Source organism: Somniosus microcephalus, chromosome 6 (genome assembly GCF_052327205.1).
Source record: "Somniosus microcephalus isolate GS21.2 chromosome 6, FLI_Smic_1.0, whole genome shotgun sequence".
NCBI lineage: Eukaryota > Metazoa > Chordata > Chondrichthyes > Squaliformes > Somniosidae > Somniosus > Somniosus microcephalus.
The window spans coordinates 253,630,271-253,645,194 of NC_140992.1; the positions used below are offsets into that span (position 1 = coordinate 253,630,271).

Below are 14,924 nucleotides of genomic sequence, written 5' to 3' on the forward strand. Positions count from 1 at the left end.
CCTCCCTTTTTGATCAGAGGTGTTACATCGGCCACTTTCCAGCAGTGATTACTGGATTGTAATCAGAAGCAGGAACCTTGGATGATTTTTCCATTCCCTGGCCCAAGGCACTATGGCTATTTATAGTGTCTGCTGCCCCGGCTGATACCAGCACAAAATCAACACATGAAAGATCTATTAACGCTTTCATTTTGTCGCATCCTAGTAAAGGTTTAGCAAGTTTGACAAGTTTGATTGCCATTTATTGAAATCATGTTCACATCTGTTACATTTCAGTGCTCATGTAGTACCTCCCTTTTGCAGTTTGATTGTATTGTTATAATTTATATGCAGATACTGACCTTTTAAATCACCTTAAATACACTAACATTTTATATTTTGTCCAATACATATTGATGAAATTCACAAGACAGCTTTAAAACTGAAAATTAAACTAGGGCTTGAAAATTAATTTGTGCGCACTTTACATATATTTTTCTGTCATGCCCTAGGCTGCTATGTTTTATTTTTCTGAGAAATCAATAGTTAATTTTAACCTTTATGCTACATTTCAATATTAGGTCATTTTACCTTTTTAAAACATTGCTCCACATCAGTTTTCAGTTTTTTAAAATAAGTTATTTCCAATACACAGAACATAACTTAGAATTGTCTGTAACATTGTTAGGTCAGCTTGGTTGGAAGTATATCGCCGATCCTTCATCGTCGCTGGGTCAAAATCCTGGAACTCCCTCCCTAACAGCACTGTGGGAGTACCTTCACCACACGGACTGCAGCGGTTCAAGAAGGCGGTTCACCACCACTTTCTCAAGGGGAACTAGGGATGGGCAATAAATGCTGGCCTTGCTAGCGATGCTCACAACCCATAAACGAATATAAAAAATAAATTGGTCAGTTTGTCATTCACACCATTTTTGTTTTGTAGTTTTCACCTTGAGGTCAAGATGTTCAACAGCACACTGTGGCCGTCCTTTATACTTTCATCCACATTTATTTGGCAGATGTGTCCAAACCAGCAATGTTTCTGTTCCTTTATAATGTGAGAACCATGGTAGGCTGCAGATTGGGACTTCCAAGTAGAGTCATGCAGTAGAGCCAGTCACATGGAGCTGACATCTATTGATTAGAAACTGAGGCCTAGAATTTCAGTATAGCCAGTTTTGGGGCGCTAACGTTAGCGCCCGCCCAAAGTTGCGCCCCCTTGCCGGAAATTCAGTGGCTTCGCCCTAAGAGGTTGCTGGAGCGCTAAAAGAGGCGTTGCACTACTATCTTTAGGCGCTAAGCCGGCGGTGCAGAGGGATAGCGCCGAGGCGGGGCGCAGCGCGGGTGCGGTCATTTTTTGATTGACAGCAGGCCCCGTGGCGCCGACCAGCTCTTAAAGGGGGAAGGGACGAATTGGTCTGCTGCCACGCCCTGCACACTGCAGCTTTGCAAATAGGCCTCAACACTGCTGCTCAGCCCCAGGGAGTCATGGCAACGCCAGAGAAGGCCCGTGAGCGTGCCCTGCGCTTCTCGGAGCGTGATCTGGGAATAATGGTGACAGCTCTGGAGAAGAGGCGCAGGATCTTGTTCCCAGAGACTGGGAGGAATCCGAACCACCAAGAATACACCAGAGCCTGGAAGCAGATCGCCAACAGGGTGACGTTCACTGGCGATGCCCCCAGGACCCACAAACAATGTCGGAAAAAATACAACGACCTGACCAGGATTGTCAGGGTGAGTACCCTTTCCAGTCTCCTCCTCATTCTTGCATGTACACCTGACATGATGGGCAAAGGGAGCTGAAAGTCCTAATGGCCAGCCCTCAGCCAGCAGCTTTGGGACAGTCATGAGCATCAGTTGCCCATTCTGCACTCTACACTCTGGCCAAGCTATTCCACCATGGGAGGCAGTGCACAGTACATCAGGGCTACACTCTGGCCAAGCTATTCCACCATGGGAGGCAGTGCACAGTACATCAGGGCTACACTCTGGCCAAGCTATTCCACCATGGGAGGCAGTGCACAGTGCATCAGGGCTACACTCTGGCCAAGCTATTCCACCATGGGAGGCAGTGCACAGTACATCAGGGCTACACTCTGGCCAAGCTATTCCACCATGGGAGGCAGTGTACAGTGCATCAGGGCTACACTCTGGGCAAGCTATTCCACCATGGGAGGCAGTGCACACTACATCAGGGCTACACTCCGTACTTACAGCCCGTCCTTTCTCTTGCAGGCTAAAGTTGCCTATAATCGCCAGGCCCAGGGGAGGCCGCGCCAAGCTGCAGAAGCTCACTCGCCTGGAGGAGCGCGTGAGTGGGCTCATGGGAGCCCGGCTGATCGTGCCCACAGCGTGCGGAGTAGCCGACCCTCCACTGCCCGGCAATGGTAAGGACCTCGCCTTTTGGCCCTCTCGCGTCGCACTTGCGCATCCGAGCTACCTTCTTTGCCACTGTCCCACCAATGCGCTGAATGCCACCAGTCCTGACTCCCTCGCTGACGCCGTCTCCTCACTCTGAAGCTACTCTTGTGCATTCCTGCTTTCAGCTGGTGACGACCAGGTCCGTGAAGCTGCCAGTGACAGCCCCTCCGAGCAGCAGGAGGAGGAGGAGGAGGAGGAGGAGGAGCAAGAGCAAGCCGGACCATCAGGGGAACACTCAGGTCCCGCAGGAGAGGACGAAATGATTGACACGTCCTCACTGGACGAGTGCCTGGACCAACTGTCGCAGGGGATTGCAGCTTCTGGGACCAGTGGCGTCCAGCCACCCAGGAACCCTGCGCGTGGGCCGCGGCCTTCCCCCCAAAGGGGGGAAGGATCAGAGGGGAGTGCAGTTGATCGGGACACTCGCCGCCACCAACGTGGCAAGGTTCCCCTAGTTCGGTCCCCAGCGGGAGAGTCCCGACTCCAGTCCAGACACCTTCACCTCGGAGGAGGCGCAGAAGCTGGACAAGATGGCCGAGGATTCGGACCGGCGCCACATGGAGCTCATGCGCGTGGTGGGGCGCATGCCTGAGGCCATCGAGTCGCTGGCGACCAGTGTGCGCGAGTTCGGGGCATCAACTGCCGCGAGTGGCCGCATGCTCACTGATGCCGTCAAGTCCCTGGCGGGTGTGATGCGGGCGCACACCAGGACAACAGGGGCACTCACTGCTGCCACACGCGCTGTCTCAGGCAGGCATCGCCAGGGCACCCGCCGCGCTGCAGCATCCCAGCGAGCCGCCCCTCGGCTGATTGTTGCGGATCCTGCAGTGCGGGCCCGGCCGAGTGCCACCGCGCCACAGCACCAGCCAGCGCATCCCAGACGTCAGCTTGCCCACATTGCGCCATCCGTCGCCGCCACTCCCCCACTGGGGCGTCAAGGGCAAGCGGCTGGAGCTGATGTTGGCCAGGCTCAGGTGCGCCACTCAGCAGCCGGCCCCTCGAGGCCCAAAGGCAGTGTAGGCCGCCCCCCAAGGGCATCTGGCGGAAGGACATCTGAGCCTCAGGCGCCTTCTCCCAGCCTCGCAGCAGCCACTGGGCAGAGCTTGCGAAGGAGCAGCAGGCCGGGCAGGGGAGGCAAAAGGCTGGACAAGGTCTCGCCCTCGCGGGCCACTCAGTAGAGGGTGTGGCCAGCTTTCGTTTTATATGGTGGTGGCCATCTTTCTTTTGCCCATGGTTGTTTGGTTCGTGGGCTTATTTTTTGCGTTAAGGCCGAGGTTGAGGCCAGGTTTGTACAAATGTGGAGTTACTCCTGCCCAGTTTGTGGGAGTGAGTCGTTTGTTGGGCTTTTTGTGGGGCCCGTTGATTGTTTTTGGGGATTCATGTGGGAAGGGGTTTTCATTTTTGTGTAATAAATAATTATCTTTATTCATAGAGTCTCCATGGTTGTTCTTCTTAGTGTTTGTTGGCTTCGCCGGCTGAGGGCATGCGGAGCGGCTGCATTCATCTTCCCTCATGGCCACAAGGCATTCCCTGACAGGGGGCTTAGAAGTAACGTGTAATAAGGTGGCGTCGCGCGGCCCTTGGCCCTGGTCGCTCCCTCCTGGGAACGTACTCCTGCTCCTCCTCCTCCTCCTCATGCTCCTCCTGCTCCTCCTCCTGAGGTACTGCTCCAACGTCAGGTGGCAGTGCCTGAGTCCTGCGGATAGCCAGGTTGTGTAGCATGCAGCAAACTACCACAAATTGGGAGACCCGGTCCGGCGAATACTGCAGAGCTCCTCCGGAGCGATCAAGGCAGCGGAACCGCTGCTTGAGGACCCCAATAGTTTGCTCGATGATGTTGCGGGTGGTTTGATGGCTCTCGTTGTATGCCTCCTCAGCAGCGGTCCTGGGCGCGCGGAGCGGGGTCATGAGCCAGGTACACAAAGGATAGCCTTTGTCCCCGAGTAGCCATCCTCTTGGGGGAGGCTGTGCCTCGAACATGTCATGCACAGTACTCTGCCGCAGGATAAACGCATCGTGGCTGCTGCCTGGAAAGCTGGCATTGACAGCCATGATGCGCTGCTTGTGGTCACACACCAGCTGCACATTCAGAGAATGGTAGCCCTTCCTGTTGTGAAACTGCTCGCCATGCTCCAGAGGGGCCCGCAAAGCCACATGCGTACAGTCAATGGCGCCCTGCACCAAGGGGAAGTCCCCGAGTCTTGCAAATCCCAAGGCACGCTGATGCTGGCTCTCCAGGGCCATGGGGAAGGAGATGAATTGGCTTCTCCTTCTGAACAGTGCTTCGGTCACCTGGCGGATGCAGCGATGCGCGCCGTACTGGGAGCTGTTAGCTATGTCCCCAGCAGCGGATTGGAAGGAGCCGGTGGCATAGAAGTTCAATGCCACCGTCACCTTCACTTCCACCGACAGAGACATCCTGCACCTGAGCTTTGGACGCAGATCTCTGCGAAGCAGGTGGCAGATCTCTGCAACCACCTCCTTTCGGAATCGGAGCCTTCTAACACATCGCGCGTCAGTCATGTTGAGGTAGGAGCGCTGCTGGCGGTATAGCCTGACTGGGTAAGGCCTACGTGGCCGACGCCTGTAGCCCCCTCTGCCTCTAGCCAGGGCTGCCCCTCTCACAATGCGTCTGCGAGCCCTACAGACATGGCGCTGCAGCTCCGCGTTGGCACCCCATGCAACCCCCATCAAATCCTGGCAAACAGTCAAATTTCCAAAGGGCCACTTGCAGCGCTCTGGCCTGAGTCCAAAAATACCTGAGCTGTTGCTGCTTGAAACCAGTTAGCTATCCTCCTTGTTGTGTGTCCAGAAATGCGTTGCACAAGAGTGTTTGCTGCAAAATGGCTGGCCTTTATACTGGAGGGTACGTCCCCTTTAATTTGCGCCCCCCGGGGCCTGCGCTGGATGTGTTGCGTTCCTTTTTTCAAACGCTCCGGACGCCAGCTGCACAATGGGGCGGTCCGACTGAAGTTTGGAATCGGGGCGCGCAAAGGGCGTTGCACGAGGATGTGACGTCATTTTCTGCGCACGCAGCCGGGCGGGCGCTAAACTTTGCGCCGGCGCTAAGGGTCAACTTAATTTGGGGCGAGGCGCAAACTGCGCTGCGCCTGGGCGCTACACGCATAGCGCCCGAAATTCACTTCTCTTAAGGCGCTAACTGCTGGCGCAACCAACTGAATTTCTAGGCCTGAGTGTCTATTCGATTGTTTTCAAAAAGCAATCTTTACTGCTAAATACATATATAATACATACATACATCAGGATTCTATATTCTTCTTCATTGCTATGTGTAAGTCCCACTGCAAGAATTTTAGCACAGCACTGAAGACAGGAATAGGCAGAAGTCCAATGTGTTATCTACAATCCCAAGCATACTAAGAAAATATTTTACAACACACACGTGTGTATATATATGTATATATAATATACTGTTGTAATGTAGGAAGCATGGCAGCCAATTTGCGCACAGCAAGGTCCCACAAACAGCAATATTAGTTATGCCCAATATTGTAGGTATGCAAAACTACACTCACACAGAGTCCTTCAAAACCACATTAAAACAGAGTTCTTGATCAAAGAAATATTCAATGTGTGATACCTGTGTTTCCTATGCTATTGTTTTTCATATTGTACTGTGGCTGAACTCTGGATACTGAAAGTCTGAGTGACTGACCGGCCACTTTTGGATTACAGCAGAAACTTTAAAATTAATAAGGCAGCAAAATGTAATCTGTCCATCTGTTTCCATCCCAGGGTTTTAAAGTAAGGAGGTGAGCACATTGCAGATGCTCTAACTATAATCAACTATAATCTTCCAAAGTTCTCTCAATTCAGGAACCGTTCCTTTAGATTGGAAAATTATGCATGTCACTCCGTTATTTAAGAATGGCGAGAAAGGGAAACCAGGGAATTATAGATCAGTTAGTCTAACATCTGTTGTCAGGAAATTGCTAGAGTCTATAATTAAGGATAGTGTGACTGAACACCTCGAAAATTTTCAGTTGACCAGAGAGAGCCAGCATGGATTTGTGAAAGGTAAGTCATGCCTGACAACCTGATTGAATTTTTTGAGGAGGTGACTAAAGTAGTGGACAGGGGAATGTCTATGGATGTTATTTATATGGACTTCCAGAAGGCATTTGATAAAGTCCCACATAAGAGACTGTTAACTAAGGTAGAAGCCTGCGGAATTGAGGGCAAATTATTGACCTGGTTAGAAAATTGGCTGAGCGGCAGGAGACAGGCAGTAGGGATAATGGGTAGGGGGTCCAGGTACATAAATCATTAAAATGTCATGAAAAGGTACAGAAAATAATAAAAAAGGCTAGTGGAATGCTGACCTTTATATCTAGAGGACTTGAATACAAGGGGGTAGAAGTTATGCTGCAGCTATACAAAACCCTGATTAGACCACACCTGGAGTACTGTGAGCAGTTCTGGGCACCACACCTTAGGAAGGATATAGTGGCCTTGGAGGGAGTGCGGTGTATGTTTACCAGAATGATACTGGGACTTCAAGGGTTAAGTTACAAAGAGAGATTAGACAAACTAGGGTTGTATTCCCTAGAATTTAGAAGGTTAAGAGGTGATCTGATTGAAGTTTTCAAGATATTAAGGGGAACAGATAGGGTAGATAGAGAGAAACTATTTCTGCTGTTTGGGGATTCTAGGATTAGGGGGCATAGTATAAAAATTAGAGCCAGACCTTTCAGGAGTGAAATTAGGGAACACTTCTGCACACAAAGGGTAGTAGAAGTTTGAAACTCTCTTCCGCAAACGGCAATTGATGCTAGATCAATTGTTAATTTTAAATTGGAGATTGGTAGATTTTTGTTAACCAAAGGTATTAAGGGATATGGGGCAAAGGTGGGTATATGGAGTTAGGTTGCAGATCAGCTATGATCTCATTGAATGGCGGAACAGGCTCGAGGGGCTCAATGGCCTACTCTTGTTCCTATGTTTTTATTGTTAAACTACCTAAACTCTTGGCTTCACTCCTATGAGTATGAGGTTGTATAATGACCGCAGGGTGATAGTATTACATTTAATGATTGCTAGCAAAGACCAGAGAAATGCTGGCCTTGTGAAAGTTACTAACAATTAATTACTTAACTATCAAGAGACATGGCACGCAATGAACTAGAAGATAATCTGGGAAGATTTCCTCTGTCCCATATTTGTATGGACATCATTAAGGTGCTCTTTATAGGTGTTTATGATTTTGGTACAAAAAGCAAACTTACAATTTTCTTAGCGAACCTGAAGGAACAACAATGGGGGACGACTTCTTTTGTGCGCAGTAGCGGGGAAGCCGCTGGCCCAGAAGTAAGCTTCCCACAAATATCTCGTGACCTCTGTGGCGAGAAGTTCGGCTTTTCCGACGTGCAATTGAAATCAACGCAAGTTAATGGGGAATCCCTAACATGAGCTGCTGTGACGTTAACAAGCTGCCTAAGCAGCCAATCACAATGCAGAATTCTCACAGACAGTGAACCAGGAAGTGAGTAAACTCCTTTGAGTCTAACTTTTCAAAAATGTTAGTGAGAGCAAAACAAAGATTGGGGCTCTCACATGGGGAAAAGACAAACCTGAAATAAAGATGAACTAACTTTTAAAATAATTACATTTATTAAAAAAGTTTCTTAAAATTATAATTTTTATTAAAATAGATAAATTTGACACTCCACAAAATTAAAATGAGTTTTTCAGGGCCATAACCTTTCTTTTGAGTCAAAACACTGCTAAAACCCCGGTTACACCTAGTCCAAAAGGGTCTAACTTTTAATGGGGTATTTAACAGCGATATTACTGTAGAAAAGCCAAAGATTTCATCAGTTTCACTGATTACACTGTGGGCCCACCCCCCTCTAGCGCAGCCAGTGTCGGAGCAGTGAATGACTGACCGCAACTTCAGGATTTTCGTGTTAGAATGCATATGCGCTATATCCTGAAGTTGCGGTCAGTTTTAAAGGGGTAATAACAGCGAACGCACGGTCACTGTTATTGCCCACTGCAATTTCCAGACTATTGGTGTACATCCCACCACCCCCAAACTCATTAAATATATAGAGATAATAATGGGATATATTTTGCAACCAATGTTATTCCAGTATGAATGCTTAATACATGCATGTTAAATTCTGATGTGCACAGGTATTAACCATTAAAAAAAAAAGTTAACACTTGCACAAGGAGGAATTAGTATGAGTGTGTTAAGTATTCATTTAGGAATAGCACTGCTCAGAATATATGCCTCAAAAGCCTATATTTTCCTGTTAAAAGTACTGTTGTCTCGATGTAAAACTTTCTTATAATAGCATGTCTATTCACAGAGAGATTCTAAGGTTTCTATGTGTGTATAGAAGTAGTGAAGTGAATTAGAAGAGGAAAATTGGACAAAAGGGGTCTAGCGTAAAATCCATTTTGAATTTTTTTTTATTGCATTCCAGTCTGTGTGCTCCAACAAGGATGGGCTGCTACCTTTGACTTTTGTTAAAGAAGAGATCTATCAACACCATTGACACACTGTACTGTTACTCTGAAGAATTATATATGGAAGGTGCTTTCCTACCTTCTGCCATTTTGGAGACAGACGCCAGTGGAAAGTAAAATTGGGCGGGGTGTAAAACACGCGGCCGATTTGACTGCATCAGTTTCCTGTTTCACGGGTAAAAGTAACCACTAAGTGTTTATGGTAGTTTGCGAAATAAAATCAGCTGAGCTGTCCATCTTAACAATTGTTCCATTGGATCCTTATTTCCTTATGACAGGGTAGGAAGAGATTGTATTCAGTCTCTGCAATCTGCTTATCAATTGAACAGGATATCCTCAAGTTAAACTTAATTTCAGCCCTAATATTTGATGTTACGAAACATGATTCACGAATATACAGTGTGATGGGAGTGAGCGTATATGTTTTCCAGTTGCATGACATTGATGCACCTCTATAATCAATAACTTTTCTTATTTCCCAGGCCTGTAACATGTGCTGATGTTTGGTGCTGCCCACTGAGTTGCTGTGGCAACAAGAGGAAAAAAAAAGCCAAATCCGAAGAGTTTACAGGATTTACAGTTGCTCAAGTTCTAGACCTCCTTGCTCCAAGCACGCTTTAATTTGTACCTTCACTAGTCTATCAAACTGTGCTACGGTCAATGACAGCCTCTGACCTTACTAGCTTCCACTAATGGGTTCCACCTCTATGAGCAAGTGTTACATTGCTTTCCCTTGAAGTTAGACTGAACATCTATGCAGAGGACGTGAGGACAGAATACACAATTAACCCAATGCTCTGCTCTACAATATTTTAATTGTAATGGCATTGAAAAGAAGGATATTTTGACAAAGCAAAACATTTTCTACAGGAGACACTATTTGGAAGCTAAGTAAGACATGCTGTTGGTTCTTGTAAGGCAAATTGTTCTCTGTGTGTCAAGGAAGTTTTAAGACAAATTGTTCTCTGTGTGTCAAGGAAGTTAAACTTAGATTGTGCGTAAGTGGTAAATATTGCTGTACATGCCTTTGTTTTCCCCTTTTTTTTCTTTTCAAGCAGTATTTTTAGGCAGAATTAGATTCAGTAACCTCTATACTGCCACATGCAGGACTGTACCACATATTGGGTTAAGATTATGAGCCTCTACCATCACTAACCATGTTTAATCAAAAAAAAAAGTTTGTGTAGCTTCAAATTAGGGATAGTAAGTGCCAAGGGACGGGCGAGTAAAGGATAATGTGCTTTATTCTAGAATAACTCAAGACTATGACAGCTAGATATCCAGATGTCATATATATGGGTTCTGCTGGGATAAGGACTGGGGACAATCTTGTAAAAACAGTTACAATGTTGCATGCTAATTTGTGATTTGGATTTTTGCTACAAATTAAGAGTAGTTGGCTCAGTGCTGTCTTAAACAGGCTTGGTTCTGTGTCACTATGAGGTTTGTGATAGATTCCAGATGGAAACCACAATGCAACAAATCCTCACAATATTAAGTATCTCATAGCTTTGCAGTGTGAGTAATGAAAACAAACTCGTGCTTATGTTCAATGTCCAATGAGGAAAGTTACAAGCATCTGCCTATTTCCTCAATTCACCATCATGTGAGCACTGGAGGAGGGACTGCAGGACTCTCTTAGAAGTCCATTGGCCATTAGTCTTGGTGTTGTGGTGGCTTGTTTTGCAATCAATATTTTGGAAGTCTGCAAGTTGCAACTCAGTGCAACTTGCCCAATGGTCTCCCATCTCATTTCCCTGTCCTCAATATCTGTTTTAATGATGTTAACTGTCAACGTCCTGTGACGCTCACATCATGAGCATGCATACTGTCCAACAAAACTCAGCTCACGGGACTGCAATGCTTACCAGCTCCACTGAAACCACAAGTCTGCATAATAGCCATATCTCAAGTGAAAGATATAGCTGTAATGCAATTCTCTAGTCAACTTAAACAAAAAATCTGCAGCTGGTGAAGCAGCAGCCAAAAACACAGTTTTAAAAGCTCCCTTTTAAAAATACATGGTCCAAAGGCAGGAAGGGATTTTAAATTCATGGTAAGTTATAGTTAAATGTCCTACATTTGTGCAGCTCTTTTTTTCTTTCTCTTACTCCTACATTTGACATCAAGATTTAACCTCTCTAAGAGCTAGTTATGACTATTTTCAAGGTAAATTATTTACAGTTTTTGGTTAAACGAAGCCTTATTTTACATTAAAAAATCATAATATATGATGACGTGCATATATATACCACTTCCTTTAATGGAATTTTGTTCTGATTACTATACATTTCAAAGCCTTCGAAGAGATAGACTATCAAATTGCTTTACAATATTTTTTGAGACCTCCCTATCAGCAAAGTATCCCAAATTTTTTGCATCCTTACTATTTTTTGGGAACATATTCTGTAGTTCTCAATAGAAATAAACTGAGAGTCCTGCTCTTTAGGATAATCATTAATGTTGTGAGGCAGTTAGCAAATTAAACAATATCAAACATCAAATTGAACAATTAAACTAAGACACCAACTTCAGCCTTTCGAAATCAAAGTTTGAATGTGGTCTAAGGAACAGTATTGAAAGACATTTGTCACAGACAGTTGTCAAAATCATTAGTAAAATGAGACAAGTTAGTTTAATTTGTAGCTGGTAGAAGTGCCTAGCACAAAATTCCTCTCAATTTGTCAAATTTAAATAGGGGAGTTCCACTGATTGTAATCACCCAATGGAACTCGGGCTAACTCTCAGACACTGGCATTAGGCAGCCTTGAGGTGCCATAAATGCAAAAGGTAATTTTGACTGTGTGTTACAGTGTAAAACGGGTGATAGCGAGTTGGCAGCCTGTTTTACATCTCTCCTGATTTTTACTTCCATTCATTTCAGTGGAAATAAAAATCGGGAGAGATGTGAAACGGGCTGCCGACTCACTAACGCCCATTTTACACTGTCGCACAAAGCCAAACTCTACCCTGCAGTGTGTTAAATTGCTACTAAACTCCATGCACCTGAAAGCAAAAAGAAAATATAACATTTCTAACTCTTTCCCATGTTGTAAGAAATTGAAATCCATCTGAAAAATCATGTAATTAGCTTAAAATGTAATTTAACAGTATAACTTGGGAATTCAAATATCGGTATCTATGAAAATGTAAAATAAATACGTGGACCTCCATAGGGGTTGTCTCAAACACTGTCACCCCATCCCTTAATACTTTGTTTGGAAAGTGAGTACATAGTTAAGGACTCATTCATTTGTGTTCTGTGGTTGAAAATGGGAGTATCCCTTACTGGTAATATCTGTCCGACCTGCAAGTTAATGTGCCTATAAAAATAAAATCATGTATGTTAGCTGCCAGCAACTGTTAAAAGCTCATTGTTCTTGATCACAGAACTGCCCAATTTAGTTGTGACAAGTCTGCTATTAAGAATGAACAACCTTGTGTGATTTGAACTGTCGGGGAAGCTTTCTGGTGGCAGAGGAAGAAAAAGAAAAGTTTGAATAATGGGAAATTTGTAACTTTTTATCGGGACATTTATTTTTACCTTATTCTTTCCTTTCCTTTTTGCCCGATAGCTGCAACTGAGACATCAGCTGCACAGTCTGCTTCTAAAGTACCTCTTACCAGCCAACCATAGGGGTTCATGAACTGTTCCCCTGGTGTCCGTCTGCTCTGTTTTTTTCATCCTTGCTGAACGGTATGAGGAACAGATTGAGAACTGAGCATTGAGACTCCAACCTATTCCATGAGCCAAGCCCACTAATCCTCCATGCCACTGTGCCACCCCATTGTATTATTTGTAAAAGCACATTTTTGAAGGCATTACTTTCATTTCAGCATTATTCCAGCTTAAACAATTGGCCCAAGTCAAGCTTGAGGAAGGCAGCTCACTTGTAAATGTGCTCGGGGAGGTCTTTGCGAAAAGGTTGATGGTCAAAGAGGCAGTAAACGATCTTAGTGCATGAAGAGCAAGACAATTAATATAAAACAAAGTATTAAGTAAAGTTCATCATTTGAGTCGTATGGAATAAATATGAGATACAGCAGGCAGCCAGATTTTGAGGAACTTTATGAATGTAACAGGAAGGGCAGAACGAGCTTATTATAAAATTCATGTCTAGATCAGAATTGTTAATGCAAGGAAAAATAATGAGGGCTACTACAGGAAAGAGAGCTGGAGTAATTCCTTGAAGATATATTTATTACTTGTATGACTTACAATTCTGGGGTTCAAGTCCAATTTATGCCAAACTGATCGGCTAAAAGCCCTCCGCAGTTTCCTGATTCTAAGGGTCCTGTATGAAATGAGTCTTAGTCCAGCTTCTAGTGGGCATGAGCGCATGTCACAAAACTTTCCCTAATTTGGCACAGGTTAGTAATAAATTGACAATCTCACTCAAAGGTCACAAGGGTGACTGGTGCAGGAAATGAAAAATGGCAGATGTCTATTATTGGGGATGCTCTCTGCTGATGCTGAGTGCCTGAAATGGAAGAAGTACTGAAAATGGAACAAACTTCCCTCACCTGACCTCAAAGAAGTACATTTTTAAAATAATATCCCCTGGATTTAAAAAAAAACCTGCCATTTGTGCTTCCCTGGACAATATACTGTTGCTTTGCATGTTCTATTTATTTTAAATACTGTTTATTAGCTTCCATTGAGAATCAGGGCCACCAAAAAGGATATAAAAAAGAATGAGTAGTCCAGAATTTGATTTTCTACACAGGTTGTTAATGGAGGATATGGTATGGCTTTCTAACTGAGAATTAAATACAACATAACCTTGCTTTCATCTGACTTAAACCTGCAGTATATTAAACCCTGAGAATTAGGGGGAAGCAAAAACATTTGAGACAATACCTTGGAGAGCATTTTAACAAACTGTAGTGATGTTTTAAAAGGACATGTGCTAATTATTTAAATTTAACAACGAAAATCAGGGCATAACATGATGTGGTACTCTAGGAGTTCAAAAAGTATTTTATCAATTATATTTCCTCTTATTAAATGTTATTTGTGAAATGAATCTCAGTATCTTTAGTGGTGAATGTACAAATGCAGACTGATGCACACTATGTTTCAGATGCACATATTAAATGAGACTTTGTTATTGAAAAATTATATATATATTTTTTCTCTCAGTTGTAAGGGTGAAACATGGCTGCCCTAGCATACCAACTCTAACCACTTTATTTTTACTGCTTTGAACTTCACAAAAAAGGTTCTGTCGCCAAATTGATCCATTCGGATATAGGTGCTGTTAATTACTTCATTAAAACATATTTGCTGAAACGCTTGCTGTTACTTAGCTGTAATAAATGTTACATTCATGAACATGATGTGATTGCAAAAAAAAAAATTGTATTTATTTGTGCGATGCTGAAATAAAGGAAGTCTGGGATTTTATTCTTCTGGGAATCATTGAATTTATTTCCACAAAGCAGTTTTTTTCTCTGTTGTCTGAGTCGCACAGATTTGTAATCCCTTGTGTAATTGGTGGGAACATGACTTATTTGTCAATTGCAGCTGTACTGGTTCATTTCACTTGTTACCCTTTAGATTGTTGACATCTCCAGATAATTGCAATCTCCCTGGGCTGGCCTTCTTTTGAAGGTATTTAGCTAACGCAGTGAGGTTTGAAACCTAGCCTGATAAAGCTACTGGAATATTAGGCATAGCTTTGCTATTGCAATATTAATCCTGTACAAGTAAAATGTCTTAAAAATTAAGCAGTTTGCTTTTCTCTCTCTCTCTCATTTTCTCCCCTCCCTTCCTTTCCTGAAAAAGTTTGATCTTTGCTAGGACACAGCTCCATGGGTGCTGATATAGTACCTGGCCTAAGTGGATACTAGTCACCTGTGAGCATTGATCGAGTAGTCGACTATGGGAGGCATCGCAAGCAAGCTCTACCCTCTCCTCACGTGATGTCCATACACACATACTCACTTCCAGCTGAATGTGTTCCTGTTTGTGTGTGTATGCTTGAGGACAACAAATAGGAGCAAAAACCTGGGCATTTTTCCCC

The 14,924-nt window shown here is 44.4% G+C and overlaps 1 protein-coding gene across 1 annotated transcript in view; it reads left to right on the top strand.

The window, feature by feature from the left end:
- Window positions 1–14,305, top strand: part of cdh13 (cadherin 13, H-cadherin (heart)) — a 1,232,244-nt gene extending 1,217,939 nt beyond the window's left edge. Inside the window, exon 14 of the mRNA XM_085991761.1 lies at window positions 9,381–14,305. Coding sequence (XP_085847887.1) covers window positions 9,381–9,388 — 8 coding nt within the window. The 3' untranslated portion in view covers window positions 9,389–14,305. The remainder of the gene's footprint in view (window positions 1–9,380) is intronic.
- The last annotated feature ends 619 nt before the right edge of the window (window positions 14,306–14,924 follow it).